The sequence below is a fragment of the Daucus carota genome, chromosome 7 (assembly GCF_001625215.2).
Source record: "Daucus carota subsp. sativus chromosome 7, DH1 v3.0, whole genome shotgun sequence".
Classification (NCBI taxonomy): domain Eukaryota; kingdom Viridiplantae; phylum Streptophyta; class Magnoliopsida; order Apiales; family Apiaceae; genus Daucus; species Daucus carota.
Window position 1 is genome coordinate 35736196 of NC_030387.2, and position 22656 is coordinate 35758851.

General features: G+C 35.6%; 1 protein-coding gene and 1 non-coding gene across 5 annotated transcripts; both read left to right on the plus strand.

Annotated features, from left to right (window-relative positions):
- Positions 1–8257: 8257 nt before the first annotated feature.
- LOC135148114 (small nucleolar RNA R71) lies at positions 8258–8364 on the plus strand. Its single transcript, XR_010286007.1, has one exon. It is a non-coding gene; the product is annotated as a small nucleolar RNA R71 (small nucleolar RNA).
- A 3068-nt stretch (positions 8365–11432) lies between these two features.
- LOC108196295 (uncharacterized) lies at positions 11433–17346 on the plus strand. Of its 4 annotated transcripts, none has more exons than XM_064081326.1 (13): positions 11434–11765; positions 12226–12264; positions 12356–12504; positions 12685–12760; positions 13369–13669; positions 13761–13870; positions 13981–14028; positions 14104–14307; positions 14574–14675; positions 14785–14918; positions 15024–15162; positions 16826–16951; positions 17033–17346. In XM_064081326.1, the coding sequence occupies exons 1-13, from the start codon at positions 11569–11571 to the stop codon at positions 17055–17057; spliced, it is 1650 nt and encodes a 549-aa protein (XP_063937396.1). In that variant the 5' UTR covers positions 11434–11568; the 3' UTR covers positions 17058–17346. The 4 variants fall into 4 exon arrangements, with proteins under 4 accessions (XP_063937394.1, XP_063937395.1, XP_063937396.1 ...); XM_017363524.2 differs by having other exon boundaries at positions 11436–11765; positions 13372–13669; positions 14788–14918; XM_064081324.1 differs by having other exon boundaries at positions 11433–11765; positions 13981–14307; positions 14788–14918.
- The last annotated feature ends 5310 nt before the right edge of the window (positions 17347–22656 follow it).

Sequence of the window (22656 nt, forward strand, 5' to 3'; positions counted from 1 at the left end):
TCACCAAGAAAATATCTTTCAAGTACAATTGCACTTATTACCAGCACAAGTACATGGGTCGTCCCTCTCATGTGTGTCACCCGTTGATCTCAAAGGAGTATTTGATGCTTTATTAATCTCTTTTTTTTTTTTTTCGAACACGTTTACACCCCAAAGTCATCTCAAACTTAAGCATTTATGTACTAAGCTCAAAAGGGAATAGACAAAATTCTAATCATCAACAAGTGGCTACCCCTCAAGAAGTAAGTGTACCTAAGTCTCAATTCGAAATTCAAGAGCATGATAGTTTGTGTCAATAAATAAGCTCTGCACTAGTGACACTATGCACGTAACATTGCTAATATGTGATCATAGCAAGAGTATAATAAAAACATGCTACACATAGTATCATCATAGGCTACTAACTTGGGATATTACATTATGGGATCATGCTATGTTATGCAATGAACTAACATAAAATACTACTATATGAACTAATATATGCAATGCATGAGTATCTATCTTAACATGATATGATCATCCAACTATTTTATAAGACTAGAGTTATTTTTAATTTTTCAAAATTTTCAATTTTTTTTTTTATTGAGAGTACCTCCCCACACTTGAGTGAGACATTGCCCTCAATGACTCTGAAGGAACAAAATAACTAACTACTTCTCCTAAAAGAGAACTAATAACTAAAAAAAATAAAAAAAATAAAATAAAATAAAATATTTAACTACAAAGAAAAGAAAGAGAACTCCCCTAGGTGTCAAGGCATATGAGGCGGACCCTGATGCCTGACGCAGTGCAAGACCTCTGTCAATTGTCTAGACATGCTCTCGTGTAGATTTGAAATATCCGTGCGAACAACTCTGATATCTGCTTTTAAATCATTAACAACGTCTTCGAGCACCGCTACTCGATTAACCAACGAAGCAACAGAGTTATTCTCCACTACTGGCTCACTAACTCGTGGCTCCACTACCGGCTCTAAAGAAGTGTTTCTACTTTCCGGAGGTATAATCTCATATCGGTCCCCTGATAAACGTATGAAGCGCATAGTAACCAATGTTGAGAAATCAAGAATCTTGGCTGGCTGCATAGTAAGAGAAGAAAGCGACTGATCAGAAATTTTGAGATGTGAAGCAATCATGCTTACAAAACCACCAACCACTATTGGACCATCTTTCTGAGCTATCACCTCGTTCATCCGTTTACCAAACAGAATTGCGAAATCCACTTTGGATTTTTTGTGAACGCAATACAATATAGTCAATTCAGGTTTTGATACCGGACCAATGCTCCCACGACCAAATAGTGTATATGCGAACAATTTATAGATGTATCTGTATGCAGGGTCTACCATTGTGGAAGCCTTAGAAGTTCGCCCTGAATATGCTGCAGATTTCTTTGTCGTTAGTGTTTGCCAAAATTCTTTTTCATCAAACTCAGGAGGGTCTCTTTGGTAACCATTGTACCAACCAAAAATTTTTCTTAGAGTTGTATCGCTCAGCACATATGGTTTTCCCATTAACTGAAAGTGAAACATACTTGCCATTGAAACTGGACCAGGCTCTTTAAATTCAAATGTGCTCAAGAACTCATACACAAGCTCTGCATAAGATGGAGCATTAAAATCAAGCAACTGCACCCAGCCTATCCCCTCCAACAATTTGGTAACATCATCTAAGAGACCAATACTTGCAAGTGCCTGTTTATCTGCATATCGGTTTGGAAGTATGCCCCGGGCTGCTAAAACATCATATTTGATTCTTTGATCAGCTGTTAAATTTTTGAGATGTAAGAGTTTGTCCTTGTTAGAACGTACCGACGATGTCGATAACAGCTGATTCTTGTCCATCAAACCAGCAACAGGAGTCTTCCCTGATTTTTGCTTAGCACTGGAGCCAGGATTCTTGTCGGTAAACTGTGCAGGCTGTGCTTTTCTTTTCATTCCAACACCGTTTGTTCTCATGTTGTCTCGGTAGCCAGAAATCTCTCACGAAACAATGTATGGAACTAGTTTGACACACCGGTGAATTTGCAGAGATTGGGTATGCTATGTTTTTGTTGCGTGCGCCTGGTTAGACTCCTCTGTACATGCTGCTAGGGTTAGAAGTATTAGTAGGACACTTGTACAAAACACCTACAACAAATATACAAGTAAAAAAAAAATAATAATAAAAAAATAAATAATAATAATAATAATAATAATATATAATATAATAATAATAATAATATATACACACACATATTATAACAAGAATAAAGAATAATAAAAAAAAAAAGTAAACAATATGATTATAAATATGAAACATATATAATACAATTTTTTATATATATATATATACTAAGACCTAAAGAAGATAATATATAAATTACTCATACATATATAAAGAAAGAAAATAAAGGAAAAAGATATTTTTATATCATATATAGCATAATATATAGAATATATTATTTAAACAAGATAATAGTAATATTTCACAAACAAAACAAAACAACAACAAAAAAACAAAAACAAAAACAAAAGCACAAAAACAAAAACAAAAATAAAAATAAAAATAAATAATAAATAAAAATAATATTTATAAAGGGTTTATCTAAATTATTTATATAAATAAACTTATAAATAATTTATAATGCTAGTGGTTAGAAAATTAATATACAAAAGCAGCAGGGAGGTGTAGTTTGCTCGAACGTGGTGTGCAACATGATCGTGGGCATGATCATGCCATAATAATAGCCTGGGACATGATAAGTTTGGTTGCACGAGCATGCACTACTCCGCACGAGAGTGCTAACCTGCAAAAATCTACCAGAGAACAATAAGCTTGCTGCACGACCGTGCCATGGTTGGCACTCGCATGCATATGTTTGCAAAAACATCAGGGGCTAAAGAGTGAACCCACTGCATGAACATGCTGTGATTGGCACAAGCATGCTATTATGCCAAATTTCACCCGAGGGAACATAGGAGAGTAGCATGAACATGCTCATATCAACACGAGCATGCTAAAATGCCCAAAATCATCAGGGAGCAAGTAGGAGGAGCTGCATGATCATGCTGCGACCAGCACTCGCATGCCAACATGTAAAAATCTAACAGAGGCCTGGGGAAAAAAATTAGAGCGGCATGAACGTGCAAGTTTAGCACTCGAATGTCAACGTGCTAAAATTCACCAGAGTTGTTCCCCACTTTGAGCATGACAAAGCTCTTTAACTCCATGTCTCCATGAACATGCTTCACACAATCACACCAAGTATAAGGCACACATGTATGACCTTACTTTTGCCTTCAAACACATGCCCAAAAATCATTCCAAGGATGCAAGATGTATTTTAATGCATAATAAATTCCTCTACATCCCTGAAACACTCAACAAACAGATTACTGCACCAAATGGGAGGGGGAAAAAAAACAATCTACAAATTAAAGAAAATAACTACTCTTTTTTTACCTGATAATATACAAACTCATGGGTTGCCTCCCATGCAGCGCCTTATTTAGAGTCATGGCTTGACTATTCTTGGCCTTCATACCTCTCCAAGAGTGATGGATGAGGCATTTCTATCAATGTCCCCACCCAAGTAAGGCTTTAATCTTTGCCCATTGACCTTGAAAGTTCTCCCGGTACTTATATCTTCAACTTCAACAGCACCATGTGATTCAACATGAATTACTCTAAAAGGCCCTGACCAACGTGATTTGAGCTTGCCCGGAAAGATTTTTAGCCTTGAATTAAATAATAGCACCATTTGACCTGCCTCAATTACCTTGGGTACAATTTTCTGGTCATGCCATTTCTTCATCTTTTCTTTGTAAATTCTGGAGCTTTCAAAAGCTTTCAATCGGAATTCCTCAAGCTCATTCAATTCTAAGAGACGCCTCTCTCCAGCTGCAATGAAATCAAAATTAAGCTTCTTAATTGCCCAAAAAGCTTTGTGTTCCAATTCCACTGGCAAGTGACAAGATTTTCCATAAACCAACTGATAAGGAGATAGTCCAAGTGGCGTTTTGTAAGCGGTTCTATAAGCCCAAAGACTGTCATCTAACTTCTTTGACCAATCTTTTCTTGTTGCATTCACCGTCTTTTCCAAAATTTGCTTGATTTCCCTATTAGACACTTCAGCTTGTCCATTGGTTTGAGGATGATAAGCACATGCTACTTTATGACGAACACCATACTTTAACAACAAAGCTGCAAACTGCTTATTACAGAAGTGTGTTCCCTCGTCACTGATGATAGCTCTTGGAGTTCCAAATCGATTGAATATATTCTTCTTGAGAAATTCAAGTACCACAGATGCATCACTAGTAGGGGTTGCTATGGCCTCAACCCATTTAGAGACATAATCCACTGCCAATAGGATATATTGGTTTCGGAATGACATCACAAATGGTCCCATAAAGTCAATACCCCAAACATCAAATAATTCAACCTCCAAAATATAATTTAAAGGCATTTCATTCCTCTTAGAAATATTCCCTGTACGTTGGCATCTATCACATCTTTTCACAAATTCATGAGCATCTTTAAAAAGAGAGGGCCAGTAAAAACCTGATTGTAAGACCTTTGCTGCAGTTCTGTCACCTTGGAAATGACCACCATATGGAGAATTATGGCAATGATTCAAGATGCTTTCTATCTCATCATCGGGAATACATCTTCTTAAAACATTATCTGGCCCGAGCTTGAAAAGATAAGGCTCATCCCATCTATAAGATTTAACCTGGTGCAAAAACTTTTTCTTTTGTTGATAATTAAGCTCAGCCGGAATAATATTGCTCACCAAATAGTTAACAAAATCAGCAAACCAAGGCAGACCCTTATTGGTGATAGCCATAAGTTTTTCATCAGGAAAAGAATCATTGATGATTTGAGAATTGTCAGAATCCTCCTTATTTTCCAACCTAGACAAGTGATCAGCAACTTGATTTTCAGAACCTTTTCGATCTTTGATCTCTAAGTCAAATTCTTGCAAGAGTAAAACCCACCGAATCAAACGAGGCTTTGCATCCTTCTTCTCAATTAGATATTTGATGGCGGAATGGTCTGTATATACAATCACCTTAGTACCCACAAGATATGATCTGAACTTCTCAAAAGCATACACCACCGCAAGTAATTCTTTCTCTGTTGTTGTGTAGTTAAGTTGAGCACCAGAAAGAGTCTTACTAGCATAGTATATTGAATGAAAGATTTTGTTGCTCCGTTGCCCCAAAACTGCTCCAAGTGCAAAATCACTAGCATCACACATCAACTCGAACGGCAGACTCCAATCCGGAGCAATGATAATTGGTGCGGAAACTAATTTCTTCTTCAGTTCTTCATAAGCTGCAACACAAGCATCATCAAAGAGAAATTTCGTGTCCTTCTCCAAAAGATTACACAAGGGCTTTGAAATTTTTGAGAAGTCTTTGATGAATCGCCTATAAAAACCCGCATGGCCAAGAAAACTTCTAACACCTTTAACAGAACTTGGTGGAGGAAGCTTCTCAATAGTTTCCAACTTAGCTTTATCAACCTCTAAACCTTTGCTCGACACCTTATGACCAAGAACAATGCCTTCTTGAACCATAAAATGACATTTTTCCCAATTGAGTACCAAGTTAGTTTCCTCACAACGTTGCAATACTCGCGCCAAATTCATTAAACATGCATCAAAAGAATCTCCAAGTACAGAAAAATCATCCATGAAGACTTCCACTCCTTGCTCTATCATATCCGAAAATATAGCCATCATACACCTCTGAAAAGTAGATGGAGCATTACACAAGCCAAATGATACCTTTCTAAACGCAAAAGTGCCAAATGGGCATGTAAAAGTTGTCTTCTCTTGATCCTCTGGTGCAATAGCAATTTGATGATACCCAGAATACCCATCCAAAAAACAATAAAATTCCTTGCCTGCTAATCTGTCAAGCATTTGATCAATGAAAGGCAAGGGAAAATGATCTTTTCTTGTTGCTTTGTTCAACTTTCTGTAGTCCATACACACCCTCCATCCTGTGACTGTTCTTGTTGGAATAAGTTCATTCTTTTCATTAGCCACAACGGTGATTCCACCCTTTTTTGGCACACATTGTATAGGACTCACCCAAGAACTATCAGAAATAGGGTATATGATTCCTGCATCTAGCCACTTGATGATCTCCTTTTTTACTACCTCCTTCATAACAGGATTCAGCCTCCTTTGATGCTCAATGCTAGGCTTGTGATCATCCTCCATTGAAATTTTATGCATACAAAATGAAGGGCTTATACCTCTAATATCAGCAATTTTCCATCCAATGGCTCTTTTGTATTCCTTCAAGACCCGAAGTAATTTTCCTTCGTGTTCATCAGACAAGGTAGAAGATATAATCACCGGCAAAGTTGAATTCTCTCCAAGAAATGCATATTTGAGATGTGTTGGTAGTTGCTTGAGCTCCAATTCAGGAGGTTCTTCAATGGAAGGTTTAGAAGCTTTAGACTTTACCGGCATCTCAAAAGACTCAAATTGCTGAAAAGGCCTTCGATATGTAGGCAATGCATTTAGTTCCTTCACACATTCAGCAATTTCTTCATTGCTTTCATCACCCGCTTCTCGTAAAGACAATTCTAAAGGATCGGTGGAATGTTGCTCCAACATTAAGGGTAAATCATCTCCACCTGTGAAAGTACTCACAGAAAAACAACTCTCCTCATCATTAGAAAATTTCATTGCTGAGAAAACATTAAATGTTACCTGTTCATCCTGTACTCGCATAGTCAACTCCCCCTTCTGAACATCAATGAGAGTTCTCCCTGTAGCTAAAAATGGCCTACCAAGAAGTAAGGGAATGTCAGCATCTTCTTCCATATCAAGAACAATGAAATCCGCGGGAAAAATGAATTTATCAACTTTGACAAGAACATCTTCAACTACACCCCTTGGATATGCCAAAGATCTATCTGCCAACTGTAACCGCACTGATGTAGGCTTTACCTCACCAACACCCAACTTCACAAAAATTGACAAAGGCATCAAATTCACACTTGCCCCCAAATCACACAAAGCTTTTCCAAAATATTGATTTCCAATAGTGCATGGAATAGTAAAGCTTCCAGGATCTTTGAGTTTTGGTGGTAGCTTTTTCTGCAAAATAGCACTGCACTCCTCAGTTAAGGCCACAGTTTCAAATTCTTCCAATCTCCTTTTCCGTGACAGAATATCTTTCATGAACTTGACATAACTTGGCATTTGCTCCAATGCTTCAGCAAAAGGAATGTTGATTGATAATTTCTTGAAGACATCCATAAATTTTTGAAATTGCTTATCTTGCTTCTGCTTCTGCAAACGTTGAGGAAATGGAGGTGGAGGATATACATGCTTCTTTGGTGTTGATGCATCAGCCTTCGGATTTGAGAGTACACTAGGTTCCTCATTCAAAACTTTTTCAGGATCTCCACCATTATCAACTTTCTTTGTGTTTCCTTCAATTTCTTTTCCACTCCTCAAAGTAATTGCCTTACAATGCTCTCTTTTGTCATTTTTGGGATTTGGCTCCGTGTTGCTAGGCAAAGAACCCGAAGGTCGGTTGTTGATAGCACTAGCCAGTTGACCCACTTGCATCTCCAAAGCTCTCATGGATGCACTTTGACTCTGAATTAAAGCATCAGTTTTCTGCATATATTGAAGTAAAAGATCTTCAGTGTTAGGCTTCTTTTCCATCTCTTGTGGCCTTGGATTCTGTTGAAAACCAGGTGGTACATTCTGCTTGAAAGGCATATTTGGCCTAACATTGTTATTCCATGAAAAATTGGGATGATTTCTCCAACCTGGATTGTAGGTATTGGAGAAAGGATTGTTTTGCTGATTGCTTGAATTTCCCACATAGTTCACGGAACTAGACTGTGCCACATCGTGATAGATCAATGGACATTGCTGAGTCGGATGGCCTTCCCCACACATATCACAAAAGACATGAATATTCTGAACTTGATGAGCCGACTGAACTGGCTGCTGTCTATCCACTGATAAAGACTCAAGCTTTTTGTTTAAAGCTTCAAATTGAGACACCACTTGTGCTGAAAAAGATGTCAATGGATCAACTTCATGTACACCTGCTACCTTCTTTGAACTTGAACGATCATAGGCTCTACAATTATTTGAAGTAATATCCTCCAATATCTCAAAAGCATCCTCGGGATATTGGTTTGTCAATGAACCTCTAGCTGCACCATCAACTTGAGTAGCACATTGTATTGTCAACCCATTATAGAAAGTACGGATCTTCTGTTGATCAGATAACCCATGATGTGGGCACTTTCGCAAAAGGTCCTTGAATCTTTCATAAGCTTCATACAAAGACTCCATATCAAACTGTTGAAAATTCTGAATTTCCTTAATCAGGCGCTCGGTCTTTGCAGGAGAAAAGTACTTGTTTAAGAATTTCTCAACAAGCTGATTCCAAGTAGTAATAGAATTATTTGGCAAAGAATCCAGCCATTCTCTAGCCCTTCCATCAAGTGAGCGACTAAACAATCTCAATCTAATAGTCTCCTCGGGAACACCATTGACCTTGAAATTATCAACAATCTCAAGAAAATTCCTCAAATGAGCATTAGGATCTTCAGCAGAAAGGCCATTAAATTTGTTGTCTCTAATAGCTTGCATTGTTGCTGAATCAACATGAAAATTATTTGCTGCAATAGCTGGCCTTGCAATACTAGAATGAATGCCATCGAAAGAAGGCATAATATAATCCTTCACCCGCAAACGCCTGGGAGGAACATTTGCATCATCACCCATCGTGGATGAGCGATTCCTAGATTCCTTAGCTTTTCTTCTGTTTGCTTTTGCAGTTTTCTCAATCTCCAAATCAAGTGGAATAAGTGAAGATGAGCGCAGTCTACGCATACACTGTAGAACTCCTACAAAATTTCAACAAAAGAACAATAAATAACTTGATCTTAAAATACTTAACAATGTAATGATATTAACAAATAAATACTTAAAATTAGTCCCCGGCAGCGGCGCCAAAAAAGTCCCCGGCAGCGGCGCCAAAAACTTGTTAGCGATTTTACAACTTATACGCAAGTGCACGTATCGTTACAAGTAGTATATTTATTCGTTCCCACAGAGACTAAAAATAAGTTGTTAAGTACCATACACCATTGTTCTCCTAATTCAAGTTAAAGTACACATTGGCTAAAAAAAGTTAAAATAATTAACACTAGAGAACTAACTAACACAACTTCAATGACAAGATTAACAAGATAGGCCTAAAACTTCATCTTTTGATATCAACAAGTATCTCATCATACATCAATTCTCATGGTCTAATCTAATTACTAATCTAAGGCTAACAAGTATTCATAAGGACCTTCCGAATCTCAAATGACTCTTATTTATGAATTAACCCCCATATCCCTATGTAGAATTTAAACTCATAAATAGCATTAAACATCACCTTAATCGACTACCCAAGGTGCTTAGGTACATTCCTGTCCCAACCACAAATCAATATAAAAATTTAATCTTAGGCTATGTTGATTGAGTCCAAACTTAAGATTTCTCTCCCAAGTCCTCTTAAGTTACTAGTTCAATCTCAAAGGTGATCAATCCTTGAGAAGCAATATGCACAAATCAACATAAGCAATCAATATGACCACAAGAATAGAGAAATGAAGAAACAACTTATATATAATCAATAGAATCCATTAAAGGCCTATAAGAGAAATTAGTTCAACATCACACTACTAAGAACTAAACACAAGTATAAAGACATCAAATCCATGTTACAATTAAGAAAGGTAAAGAAGAGAAGAAAAACTCTATATTTGTCTCTTCCAATTGCTTTCTTCCTCCTTGCTCTCTTGCGTGCAACTTCTTTCTGTATCTCCCTCCCTGTGTCTATTGTCTCATTTTTGTAACTTCTCTCCTGTGATGTTTTTGTGTCTCTTGGCCCATGTAACTCCCAAGCCCATTAGAAAACAAAACAATAACTGATCTATTTTACCTATACTATATTTTGAATAAAATAAATACTACAAATAAGTTTCTCAAATAGAATAGGACTTCAAAGTAGAAAATTCGGACTTTCTGCTTCTGGCCATATTCTGGGCTGATTGGAATGTCAATAAATTCTGAAACCTTACTTGAATTAAAGGTCTTCTCGCAAGCTTTCCAACGGCTGTTTACGGGCCCAAAACGGACTTACAGAACTCCGGCTATGATCAAAACAATGAACACAACACAATTAATCCCAAAATCCGAATTTTGCTAGAAATCACTTCAAATAATGCACTTTTTGCTCCATTCCTTCTATTATGATAATTCTTTATTTTCTACAAGAAAACATGAAAATATATATTAAATAAAATCCAGTTTCATGCAAAAGTAATTAAAATATGGGAAAAATGTGTGTTATAAATATCACACATCAGTAGCACACAAGTCTCTCTGCACCTATAAATACGCCTATAGATTGTAGGGTTTTGGTCCTTTTGGATCATCTCAACACAAGCTCCTCTCTCTCAATACCGACAAATTCAAACACGGGAAAGAAATATAGTCTTGACATGATATTGATGGATGATACCAATAAATAACTATTAGTGATGTATGTGTGTTGGTTATTCTTTTATAATATTTGTTTTGTTCATCGGACATGTTTGTTATTAATTTTTATATGATTTACTTTGTATACAGAAAAATATGATGGAGAAGCGACGTGCGTGTAGGTGGCACCTCTCACATCGCTCCGTTCTATTTTTCTAATTTTCTGGAATTTTTGGATGAAAAATATCAAAAGTTAGAACTACCTTTTTAGTTTTGGGTATATTAGAAGCAAGTTTCAGAATCTGATTTTGTTTCAGATTATTTATGGAATATAGTAGCTTTAAAGTTTTAATCTGATTTTGTTTCAGATTATTTAATTATGAGAAAGAGTAGCACACACGTCTCTCTGCACCTATAAATACCCCTATAGATCGTAAAGTTTTAGATCATCTAAACACAACCTCCTCCCTCTCAATACTACAACCTCACGGATTTAATTTAGATGTTTTTGTGCACAATCAATCAAAAAAAATTGGCGGAAGTTGACAATGTAAGAACATGATTACTTTTCAAAAAAAAAAACATACAAATAAAATTAAGTTTCGTCGTGCTTTAAATTGTTAATTACGTGTATAACTTTATTTTCAATTTTTCATCATGAATTATAGTCCAATTTTGCAATTTTATACATTAGTATTGGTATTACATCAAGATTTTTATAATATAAAATTTATTTTATCCTACAAATATTAATTTTGAAACGTTAATATAGTTTTTGTAGACATCCACAAAATTATTTTATTCTACAAATATTAATATTAAATCATTAATATAATTTTTATAGGCCGACGCGCGGCTTCTCAACTAGATTTTTCGGGCATTTTTGAGAAAATACATGGACTCGGGTTTTATTCAGATATTCGAGTAGAAAGCGAAAATCACATTTTAGTTCAAGCCCAAGGGATACGAACGTGGATGTTCTATAATTAGGGTTTCACAAACTCGAACAATCAGAATCATATTAACCCAAAAAGAACCGAATAAAATTGATCAAAGATGTGGCACGAAGCTCGTCGATCGGAGCGGAAGGTCCACGACATGATGGATGCGGCTCGTAAGCGAGCTCAGAGACGCGCCGTTTATCTCGCCAAGCGTCGGGGCGACCCGCAACAATCCATTCAAGTTTCCGGATCTCGTTGCCGTATGTACCGTGACGACGGTCTTTATCAAGCTACTCAAGATCAGCAAGGCCTGTATGTATCTAAAAAAATCCCCAATTTTCAATATCTTTTTAATAAGTATTTATAATTCCTATAATCTCTTTGCTGGCCTAAATGTTATTATATTATACCTAATGTTCTTTTGATTGTTAATGTAGCATATGTGTATCTGTAATTGTATATTTTTGCACTAGGATTAGGATTGATTTAGAAAGGCGGTGATTTTCGCACGGATAGTTTGTTTGATATGTTTATATTAAATTTAATTGCAATTTGTTATTTTTTGAGCTGTAATTTGACTTCAGCTTTGTTGTGTGATTTTTGAGTAGCTGTATGACGGTTTCTGTGTTGTACGATGTATACAAGCATATTGATTACAGTAATTTGTAAGGGATAACTTTTATGTTTCGTCTGTTGCCCATTCGTTTACCTATACAATCAATATTTTGTATTGCATGCTTGTTAATCATCACTATCTTGTTTTTAAAAATAGGATCCCTTGGAATGGGAAACAAGACATCATGATTGACAGGTAACTTTTCCAAGATGAATAAGTTTTAATCTTGTCCGACTTGTAGAGGGAAAGTGGGAGTGTTAATACTGCCTGGATTTACCCTTGGCAGATTTGATGGTCGTGCGCTTCTGGATTTTATTAGAGATTCTGATTCGCGACGAATCCGGGTTCCTGATAAGACAGAGGAAGAGGAAGAACTTGAAGAGTTCGTTAATTTTGAGCGTTATCGGGATTTAATTAAGCATCGACGTAGAGGATGTCGGTACTTTTTTACTTCATATAATCTATTTGGCTCAATACATTTGTAAAGAATGGGTCTAATTCTGTTCTTCACATGGCAACCATTACAATGCCCCACAAAATTTTTATAATTTCTGGAAGAAAAGGAATATATATACACTCTGGCTTTACGAGCTGTGCATTTTTCCTTCCTGGCAGTTACGGATGAAGATGGATTGCAACATGTTCATCTTGAAATGGAGGCAAAGAATGTTGCATTATTTGGATTAGACAGGTTCACATCATATATATCTTTTACTGGTTTTTCTATTTGGGTACTTGATGCAACTTATGTTGAAAACAGTGATTGTGATAGGGGGTGGCGATTTAATTGTTAGTTTTTTATATAATTGCAACTTGTTTTAAATATGATTTTGTTAGTTTTCTGATTTAATTGTGATCTATTTACTTATTCAATATATTCCCCTCCAAATATGTACATTTGTAAATGAAATATCCAACTTTTTATAGAATTGACGGTGTCCAAAAATAAGTCATAGATAGTACTGGAACTCTGGAAGTGTATTTGTCATATTTTATAGTTTATAATTTTCCTAATTAATATGTATGACAGTAACATGTATGTATATATGTATGAAGTGTTAGGAATTTTTAGCGCAACCTGTTGGTCCTGGCTCAGTCCTTGGCTAATAGCATTGACAATATCAATTGGAAAAATTGACCGAATAGTAGATTGTTTAGATGTATACCCAATTATTTTTCTTACACCTTTCCACTTTGTAGATTAATTTATGACATGAGGTGCTGACAACAAAGTTTAAATTTACCCACCTCATTCCATTGTATACTTCCTTAAAATATGTTTGTTTTCTATCCAATCAGTAGATCTCAACCTGCTCAGCCACCAGCAAACAAGGGTGCTTATTCTCAGGTCGGTTTTTCTTATGACGGAGAGGGGAAACAAGAAACACAGTATTCAGACGGAGATGACAATGACGAGGACGAAGATGAGGATGAGGATGATGACGAGGATTTTAACAGTGATGATAGCAATGATGAAGGAATGGATCTAATTGCAAAAGATTTTGGGGTGAAGAGATATGGGTGGCTTGTATTCATGGATAAAAAGGCTAAAGAAGAAGAAAGAAGGCAAAAAGAAATAGTCAAGGGAGATCCTGCAATGGTATGTCTTCTTAGAGAATCATATGTAGTGATGCTAATGTATTCTAAGTAAGCTTGGGTTTGTCCGACTATGGATAATCTTTCACTTGCAGAAGAAGTTGAGTCGCAAAGACAGGAGAAAGGCATCTCAGATAGAAAGGGAGAGGGAAAGAGAAGTTGCTAGGGGTGTTGGAAGTAGAGTGCTTCATCATGACCCCTATCGGTATATTCCTTATCATCTTGCTTGTTTTTATTAGCTTGAAAATATGTATATGGACTGGATATTCTTTGACATCTTAATGATTCTTGATCGACATGGTTTCCACATTCCAGGGAATCCAGACGAAGTCCAACTTATGAAGCTTATCCCCGTTCTAGAAGGCATGCTTGTTGTACTTCTTTAATTTTACTTGCTACAATGTTCACTCTACTCACTTTCTTTATTGCCTCTGTTAGATCAAGGTCAAGGTCATATTCCCCATCACGTTCTAGGCGTCATGCTCGCGGTGCTCATTCAGATGATGTTCCTCGAAGCAAGTCAAGAGCTCCAAAAATAGAATACATTACTGAATTTGGTGGAGCTGGAGAGGGTGCTGAGCCAAAGATAGTGGGCTACTCACCACCACCATCTCCTCGGTCTGAAGCTGGCTCTTTAAACCGGTCGGAGCACTTGACCTTTTATTCTTGCAAAAGATAGATTGGACAGTCATTACTCTGCTGCTGCTTATCACACCCATTTTGTTAGCTGAGGCAAACTTTTGTGGTTTAAAATTAGATCAGTGTTAGGGTTTTGTCAGCATAAGCAGAGAGGAAGATAGAAGAAAACTTCTTTGTCTGAAGTTTAATTTTCTCCCTGAAATGGACTATATGTGAATGCATCCGAGAAGCGTTAAATGGGCATCTCTAATGCTTCCCCTTTTCTGCAGGCCATCATCTGGTCACATACTTGAGGCCCTTCATGTTGATCCTGCATCTGGTGTATCACTTGATAAGGAAAAGAATTCTAAATTGCCAAAACCACCAGCAAGGTATGATAGGGATTGTGGGCCTGTGGTTAATTATGTAGCCTACATGCTTTACTCTCATGATGATCTTTTAGTTATATTACACTAAGCAATGTTTGTTCATCCAAATTAGCAGCACATCATCAGCATTGGCAAAATTAAGTAAAGCAACAGGTAGTGGGAGCCTTTCTAAGCAGCCAGCTGAGAAAAAAGAAACGCCACAAGAGCGACTGAAACGGATTATGAGCAAACAACTGAACAAACAGAGTATGTGACGCGGAACATCTGACTTGATCAATTTTTTCATTATTACAGACTAAAGAGTCTCTAGTCATGTTTTGAGACTTAACTGATCGGTAATTGGTTTTGTAGTTAAGAAGGACACTGCTGTTGAAATGGCTAAGAAACGTGAACAAGATCGTCAACGGCTTGAGAAACTTGCTGAAACTAACCGCTTGAGTCGGTATAGGCGTCGGAGCCGGAGCAGAAGTTATAGTCGTTCTCCTCCAAGGTAAATTGAAGTCAATCTGCTGATGTTGCATCTTTTCTTCTTCTCCTTTTTTTTTTTTTAAAAAAAAATTTAGCATTCTCTTCATTTGTTCATTTGTGGACAATTGCATTCCATAGGACTAACTGAACAATATTTGTTTTCCATCCCGGAAATGCCTCTTTTGTCTTATAAAGAATGAGCATAGCAATAAATCAGCTTTCCCTGAATCTTACAAATTTATCTATTTCATAGTGGTAGATTAGTTGAAAGTTGATGGCTGAAGTAAAAGAGTTTCGATTTGGTTGGATTGTATTCTGTCACCTGTCCTTCATGTAGGGGTGAGAAAAAATTTTCCGAACCAACCGAAACTGACCAATCTGTTTTTTTTGGCAAATTGATGGTTCGGTTTGGTAATGGTTTAAAATATTGAAAAGCATTATTCTTGGTTTGTTTTTGGGTTTTACTTTTATTCTTGGTTTGTTTTTGGGTTTTACTTCTGAGCCGACCCATAAAACCAAATTGAACCAGGATTTAAAATGTACTAAATTTGAATATGTCCGGGGCACATAAATTATAAGATCTAGTCTCATTAGAATAGCTATTGTACTGATGTACATGCTTACAGACTATTAACAAATGCATCCAGCCTTTCATTTTTCAGTTTCCATGTTATCAAGTCTGGTCCAGGCACTCTTTGATTAGTCTATATGAATGCTTTTTATATTGAACTAGTATTGGACCTATACAATGCACGGGTTATTTTTTACTTAATTATAATCATTTTATATGTTTAATTATACATAATTATTTTTTTATAATTTGGTCTTCTTGATTTCAAGGTGGAAACTATATTTGATGTCAGTTTAATTTAAAATGTAATTTTATTTTTAGTAAATTGTAGTTTCCCCTTGTATTTAGTAAACTTTAGTTATTCATTTTCCTACCACACAGTGACTGGCCAGGTCTGTACCAATACCATACCACATTAACTGCGTTACTCCAATTATATACAAGGATGTAATTCGCCGTATATATGATTTTAGAATTTCTAAGAATTTGTACATATTAACAACTAACTCCATCTTTGATTTTGTCGGAGGAGCATTAATGGTTTTCACTTGAATTAATTCGGTCAACCGAACGAAATTAATTAATTCGGTTGGTTTGATTAATGGTTTGGCCCTCTCAATTTGGCCAAACCAGCCATACACAGTCATACCCTCATGATCCGAAATATTGTTTTCAACCACCCGGTTCTGATCCTTCCTGCCTCGTCTGCATATGGAATGAGCTTAGCAACATACCGAATTTTCATTAATTGTACAAACTTATCTGTCTCCATAGTGTGGTGGTTTAGTTTAAAGTTCGATTTGCTTTGCCTATATTCTGTCGCTTAGTCCCTCATGGTCAAAAATGCTCCTTTCAAATTACCTACTCTTGCACAATACACAGGCAACACTGCATAGCACATATGTTAGACAAATGCGTGTTAAAAGAACTTATTGGGACTTCTATCTAAAACTCTAAAGTAGCTGATTTGTGGTTAATTCTTCTGGTTGAATAAAGTTATAAGATACCCCACTCAGATGGTTGAAAAATCCATAAAGTTGATCCCTTCTTCGTATTAGTCTGTGTGTGTGTGTGTGTGTGTGTATATGATGACAAGCTTGTGGCCTTATTACAGAAGGCACCGTCGCAGCCGAAGCCCAAGCAGGGGCAAGAGTTCACGAAGAAGACATTATTCACGCTCTCGCTCACCATCTCGTTCACCCTCCTACTCCCGTTCCCTGTCTCGTTCCAGGTCACCTCGGTAAGCATATGTTTTGGCTCAACGATGCAACCTTTACTTCTGACTGAAGGGACAATCTGAGTGGAGCTCTGATGGTTGCAGGACAAGAAGCCGGTCTAGGTATTGATCGTGATTTCTAGCTGGGAGTGGCTCCAAGCAGACGGATATTTGCTGTATAGCTAGACTATAAAGAGGTGGAAAGTATATGTAATGCTCTCTGTTATGTTTTTAAGAAATGTTGGTTTTTCTCAAATTTGAGTTCATCCAGTTTCCAGAACGTCAAGTGTTGTGATTAGCATTATATTTTGTTTGAACTGAGCTTGGGTTTGTAATTAATGCTGGCAAATGAAGGTAATCATTAATCAGCATTTGATGAAGCTACTTGTTTTTTGTTGCTAATTAAATGTTGCTTTTAAGGTTTTTGGTTTCAATATATGTAGTTTTATTGATATATCACAAGATGATAAATGTATAAATTGACATGTGTGAAACTACATATATTGACATATACTTATGAAACTACATATATTGTAAACTTATCTTGTGAACTTATTTTTTGTCCGGTGTGTGCCCATAAGGACATGCTAAGCATCAACTTTTATAAGTTTGGTATATATTGATCGGTGTGGTTGTATATGCGGGGTTTGCCATTATTAATAAATAACAACCAATTAAAATAGTCAAACTTGTGGAATTGAGTGCTTAGCAATTAGCATGTGTCCATGGAAACACAGTGGAAAAACCCTTTTTGAATTATTCTGCCACTGAAGTCGAATTCAGGTTAAGATTTTCACCCGTTTAACTACGGGTTTATCGACAACCCACCCATTACCTTAAAATTTACACTCCTGTTTCCGCGTGCAAGAAAAGTTTAAGATTCAGATGCTGAGTTGATGAAAATGTTGTTGTTTCTTGGCCATGGTGATCACTTGCCCCAATAAAGGAGCAAGCCTTGGAACTGTAGTTTCAGTACTTTTACAACACTGTCTGAAGTCATTGTTAAATTCTCCTTCTGTTTTGTTTTATCGGTTTTTTTTGGTGTGCCCTTGGCACACATTAAGCATCAAAATTTATGAATTTGGATGATTTTTATTGGCTTAGAGCATCTCCAACGGCGTTGGCTAAATTGGACCCAGAAGACATTATATAAAATTTGTTAAACCTGTAGGACATTTTGTTTCGATGGTATTGACTATAATGGTTGGCTATAATTTAAAAATAGTACTCTCTCTGGTCCTTATTATAAGGCACCAAGACTTTTTGCACATAATTCTAGGTCTTTTGACCACCCACTTAAAATTATTTTTTTAATTTTTTTTTCTGAATTAAAATATTTGATATATATTTTAATTCAGAACAAGAAAAATTTTTAAAAAATAATTTTAAGTGTGTGGTCAAAGCACCTAGAAGTGTGTGCAAAAAGTCATGGTGACTTATAATAAAGACCAAAGGGAGTATGTTATTAATATTTTAGATTGTTAAAATATAATATATCAGTTCAATATGGTAATAAATGATGTGCAGTCTTTCCTACAGACTTCTTACAGATCTGTAGAGGTTCGACAAATTTAGTCATCCATAAGAGGTTGGCTAAAATTATAGAAAACAGCTAGGTGCGGTTGGAGTATGAATTTTTTGAGAGGTTGGCTAAATTTTTTATTTTTAGTTTGCCAACTCACATTTTAGCTAAGGGCTTTCAATAGTTGGAGATGCTCTTATTCTTTTTAATAATGGTAGACTCTCTGCATTTACAACAACCACACCAATCAAAACCCTCCAATTTTATAAATGTTAGTGCTTAGCATGTGTACATTGGCACACACTAAACAAACCTAAGTTGTTTTAGATTTATTACTCCCTCCGTTTCAATTTACATGTCCGTTTTCAAGAAATTATTTTGTTTCAAATCACTTGTTCACTTCAACTTTCAATGCAAAATTATATTTCCTAAGTCAATTCTCCTCCACATATGTCTTATTTATATTTCCTAGATCAATCTCACACCACATATTATGCTCATTTAATGCAATTAATTTGTGAATAACCACTTTTCTTAAACTGTGTGATTTTTTGAAAGTGGACATCTAATTTGAAACGGAGGGAGTACATAAAAAAACATTCATTGATCATTTCTTTTCCATCTTTACCCTCATTTAATGTCTCTCCTCCCTTTTTATTCTCTTAACTTATAGTATTAAATAAGGGTAGTAAAAGTCATTAGACAACCCAACTATTCTTAAAAAGAGAGAACGGCCTATATTTATGATCAAACAACATTTTTTAAAATGATTTATAAAACAAAACAGAGGGAGCAGCAGCTAGGAGGTTTATCATTTTCAGACACGTGGATGGGAATAAAATTATTAGAAAACGATGTATCAAAATCTTATTCATATTGTTGCTTTTTTTAAAAAAAAAACTCAAATTGTTGTTAATTACCAGTAGATTGTACTAATGAATATTGCAAATTACGTTCTAAAGTCTCATCTCACAAGCAAAGGACTTGTTAAATATCCACGAAAATGCCAGCCGATTCTTTGTAAGCTTCCTTTTCTTGGAATTGCCCAATACTTCAACTTGATGTATCTCTATGATTCCACCACACGGAACTCACTATTCCTTTATGTTTCATGAAAAGAATAAAGTGAAATAGATGAAACTTGCTTCCAAAACTTTGCTTTATTCCATTTCGATCACACCCACATTAACATTGTGTGTAAAAAAGATAATGAAATATGATACACACTAGAAATTCGATAGAGAGATTAAAGAAAGATCGAGATGCCTTGCCCTTTCCCAAAATGAAATGTCTTTTCTTTCAGTTGCTGCCATTCACATTACTTTTTGAATATTCTCCTTCCATTTGCTACTTTCTTGGCTACACAACCAAATCCTTTCGACAACTGAACTTGATACGAATATGATCAGTCGATCACCCACACGGGGGATATATGCTATCTTACTTTCTACACTATGTTTTTCTTTTTTCTTGGGTTGAAATTTTGATTTTTCGAGATTTATTTCATTTATAATATGAAAATTATTATTTTTAAAGCAGATTTTTGTATTTTTAAATTTATATTTTATCACCGTTTTCTTTTGTAAGTCACTTCTACTCGTGTTCTAAAGATCCTTCATTTATTCAAAAAGTTCTGATTAACTTTTAAAAAATAATTTACCGATTTATCAATTAAACTCCGATTTGACCGAAATTTTTGTTTATTGGAAAAACCTCTGCTAAATTTTTAATAAATCATGAATAGATGAACTGATTAGTTTCGATTCTTGATTACTGCGACCACGTTTATGACAAAGAAATCTAGGAGTATTAATCGTAAAATAAAATTTGTTATTTTCAACTATTTTTATTATGATTTTAACTATTCAATTCAAGCATTTGAAATTGTGGATAAAAACTCAAAACTACTAAAAAGAAGCCGAAGGAGTTACGAGGATGACATTTTAATCTTACCACACTAAGTTGCAGTTAACTTTAATAACGGTTTTTCTAGCGTGTGCTCATGTGCACATACTAAGCACTAAAATTCATAAGTTTGGGTGATTTTGATTGGCTTCTATTTCTTTATAATGATGGATCCCCTGCAAATTCACCAACCACACCGATCAAAATCCACTAAACTTATAAAATTTGATGCTTAGCATGTGCCCACGGCCACACCCTAGACAAACCCCTTTAATAAAACAATTAGATGGATGATTAGTTTGATTTGCATAAAGGTACAGGTTCCACAATCTCCTTGTGAATATTGATTTACACTCATGCACCATAAGTTGGTTGACCAAAGCGTGCATCTCCATCAATCAGCCTTCAACCCCACTTTCACCAGGAGCTTGGATTATGACTAGTTAATCAATGTTGCTTGTCCCTAATCTAAAACCTACTCTGGAAATCACTAGTTAAACAAGCCACTAAACGGCTTTTGATGGCTTTAACGGTCCATTATTCCCAACATATCTACAGCCTTAGAGGGTACTTTTTGTAGCTAATTACCGTAGAGGGTACTTTAAAGATATGATTATGTGCAATTTAGGAGGCGTAGAATGTTTAAACAAAATTAAGATGCATGGCGAGTGCATGCTTTAAGGGCCTATAAAGTAGGGGAGAGCATGGGCCGGTTCGGCTCGGTTTTTCGATAAAACCGGAACCGGAACCATATATCTTCGGTTTTTAAAATCAATAACCGCAACCGCCGGTTCGGAGTCGGTTTCGGTTACGGTTTAAAAAACCCCGGTTCGGTTATAATCGGCTCGGTTTCGGTTACAAAACCGATAAAAATAATATACAAACAAGATAAATTAATGCGCGCAATTCATACATAATAATTAATACAAGAGTCGATCGTTTAGCACAAATAATAGGAGTATATTCTAGGTTCAAGTTTTATACACTGTAACTTAGTAAACTTTGAGAAAGAGTATATGCAAAATAGTAATCTCCTTGTGTGGACACTGGATGTGTAACTAGCCAGTAACTAATTAGTGAGTTTTTTTTTTTTTGGAGATACTGATATGGCCTGATTGAAGCCTGAAGGCATGTCTTTTGTGCTTAGAGTAAAATCTTTTGAATCTACAGATCTTCTAAAAAAGCATGTTGAGAAAGAGCATAGAGTGTTGTAATCAAAATGTGAACAGTCGAAGAGAATTGGACCAATGCAAAGTTATCTACTGCATTCTTTTATTTAAGCTGATTTAATTTGAGAATTTCATTACCCTTACTCCCCAGCTTGCTACGGAAAACTGAAAGAAGCAGATGAGCCAATTATTTAAGGCTACTGAACCAATTATTAAAACTGACTTCAGACTTGTAAAACTCTATACGGCATAAGTGAATTGCTGCAAAACAGAGACATAAGTGGATTGATGCAAAATAGAAAATCCTCAAATTTGCCGCAAAACTAGAAAATCCTCATATTTATGCAAATTATGCTAAAATCTGGAGTAAATCTACAATTTATATTATTTATTTTTATTATTATTTAAATAATCGGTTCGGTTCGGTTTTTTCCGGTTCGGTTTTAACCAATAACCGGAACCGAACCCATGAACTCGGCTCGGTTTTTTAATTTTCGGTTTCGGTTTCGGATCGGTTATTTGCGGCTCGGTTTTAACCGGTTTTTACCGGTTTCGGTTTCGGATCGGTTTTTATTCGGTTTTTTGCTCAGCCCTACTATAAAGTATAAACTCTGCATACGTACCCTACAGAAACTTCATCTTGATTTGCGTTGGATGCTTGCCACTCAACCTATATCAGCTTGTTATCATCTCGATTATAAAATTGGAGAATCGGAACTAATTAATAATGTTGATTCAGAATTTATTAAAATTTTTTAATCAGATTGAAATAAAATTAATATTTTAATAAAATAATTTTTACAGATTAATTAGAGGTTTTTAAAAAACTAGAAATTTTTTAACACAAAACTCATTTTGACAATAAATTTTTCATACTTCTATTGAAGTATACAAATTTGGTGTCTAAAACATAAATTAAAAATATGATTTCCTGTATTCATATAAAAAAGTCAGGTATTATATTTTCTGAGTATGAAAAATCGTATAATTGTTGCAAACATCTAATATCTTTTTGAAGTAAGTATTATTAAAGTGCTAGTTTTGCGACATATTGGCTATTGGGTCCATATATTTTAGTAAAATAGTATATATATGTCAATTCAGTGAAAAGAATACATAAAAACAAAAAAATC

Excerpts from the sequence above, each read along its gene's own strand:
- LOC108196295 (XM_064081324.1), top strand. The coding sequence starts at position 11,569 with ATGTGGCACGAAGCTCGTCGATCGGAGCGGAAGGTCCACGACATGATG. Across the intron at positions 14,919-15,023 it reads CAAACAACTGAACAAACAGA|TTAAGAAGGACACTGCTGTT; the intron begins GTATGTGACGCG and ends TTGGTTTTGTAG. Across the intron at positions 16,952-17,032 it reads TCTCGTTCCAGGTCACCTCG|GACAAGAAGCCGGTCTAGGT; the intron begins GTAAGCATATGT and ends TGATGGTTGCAG.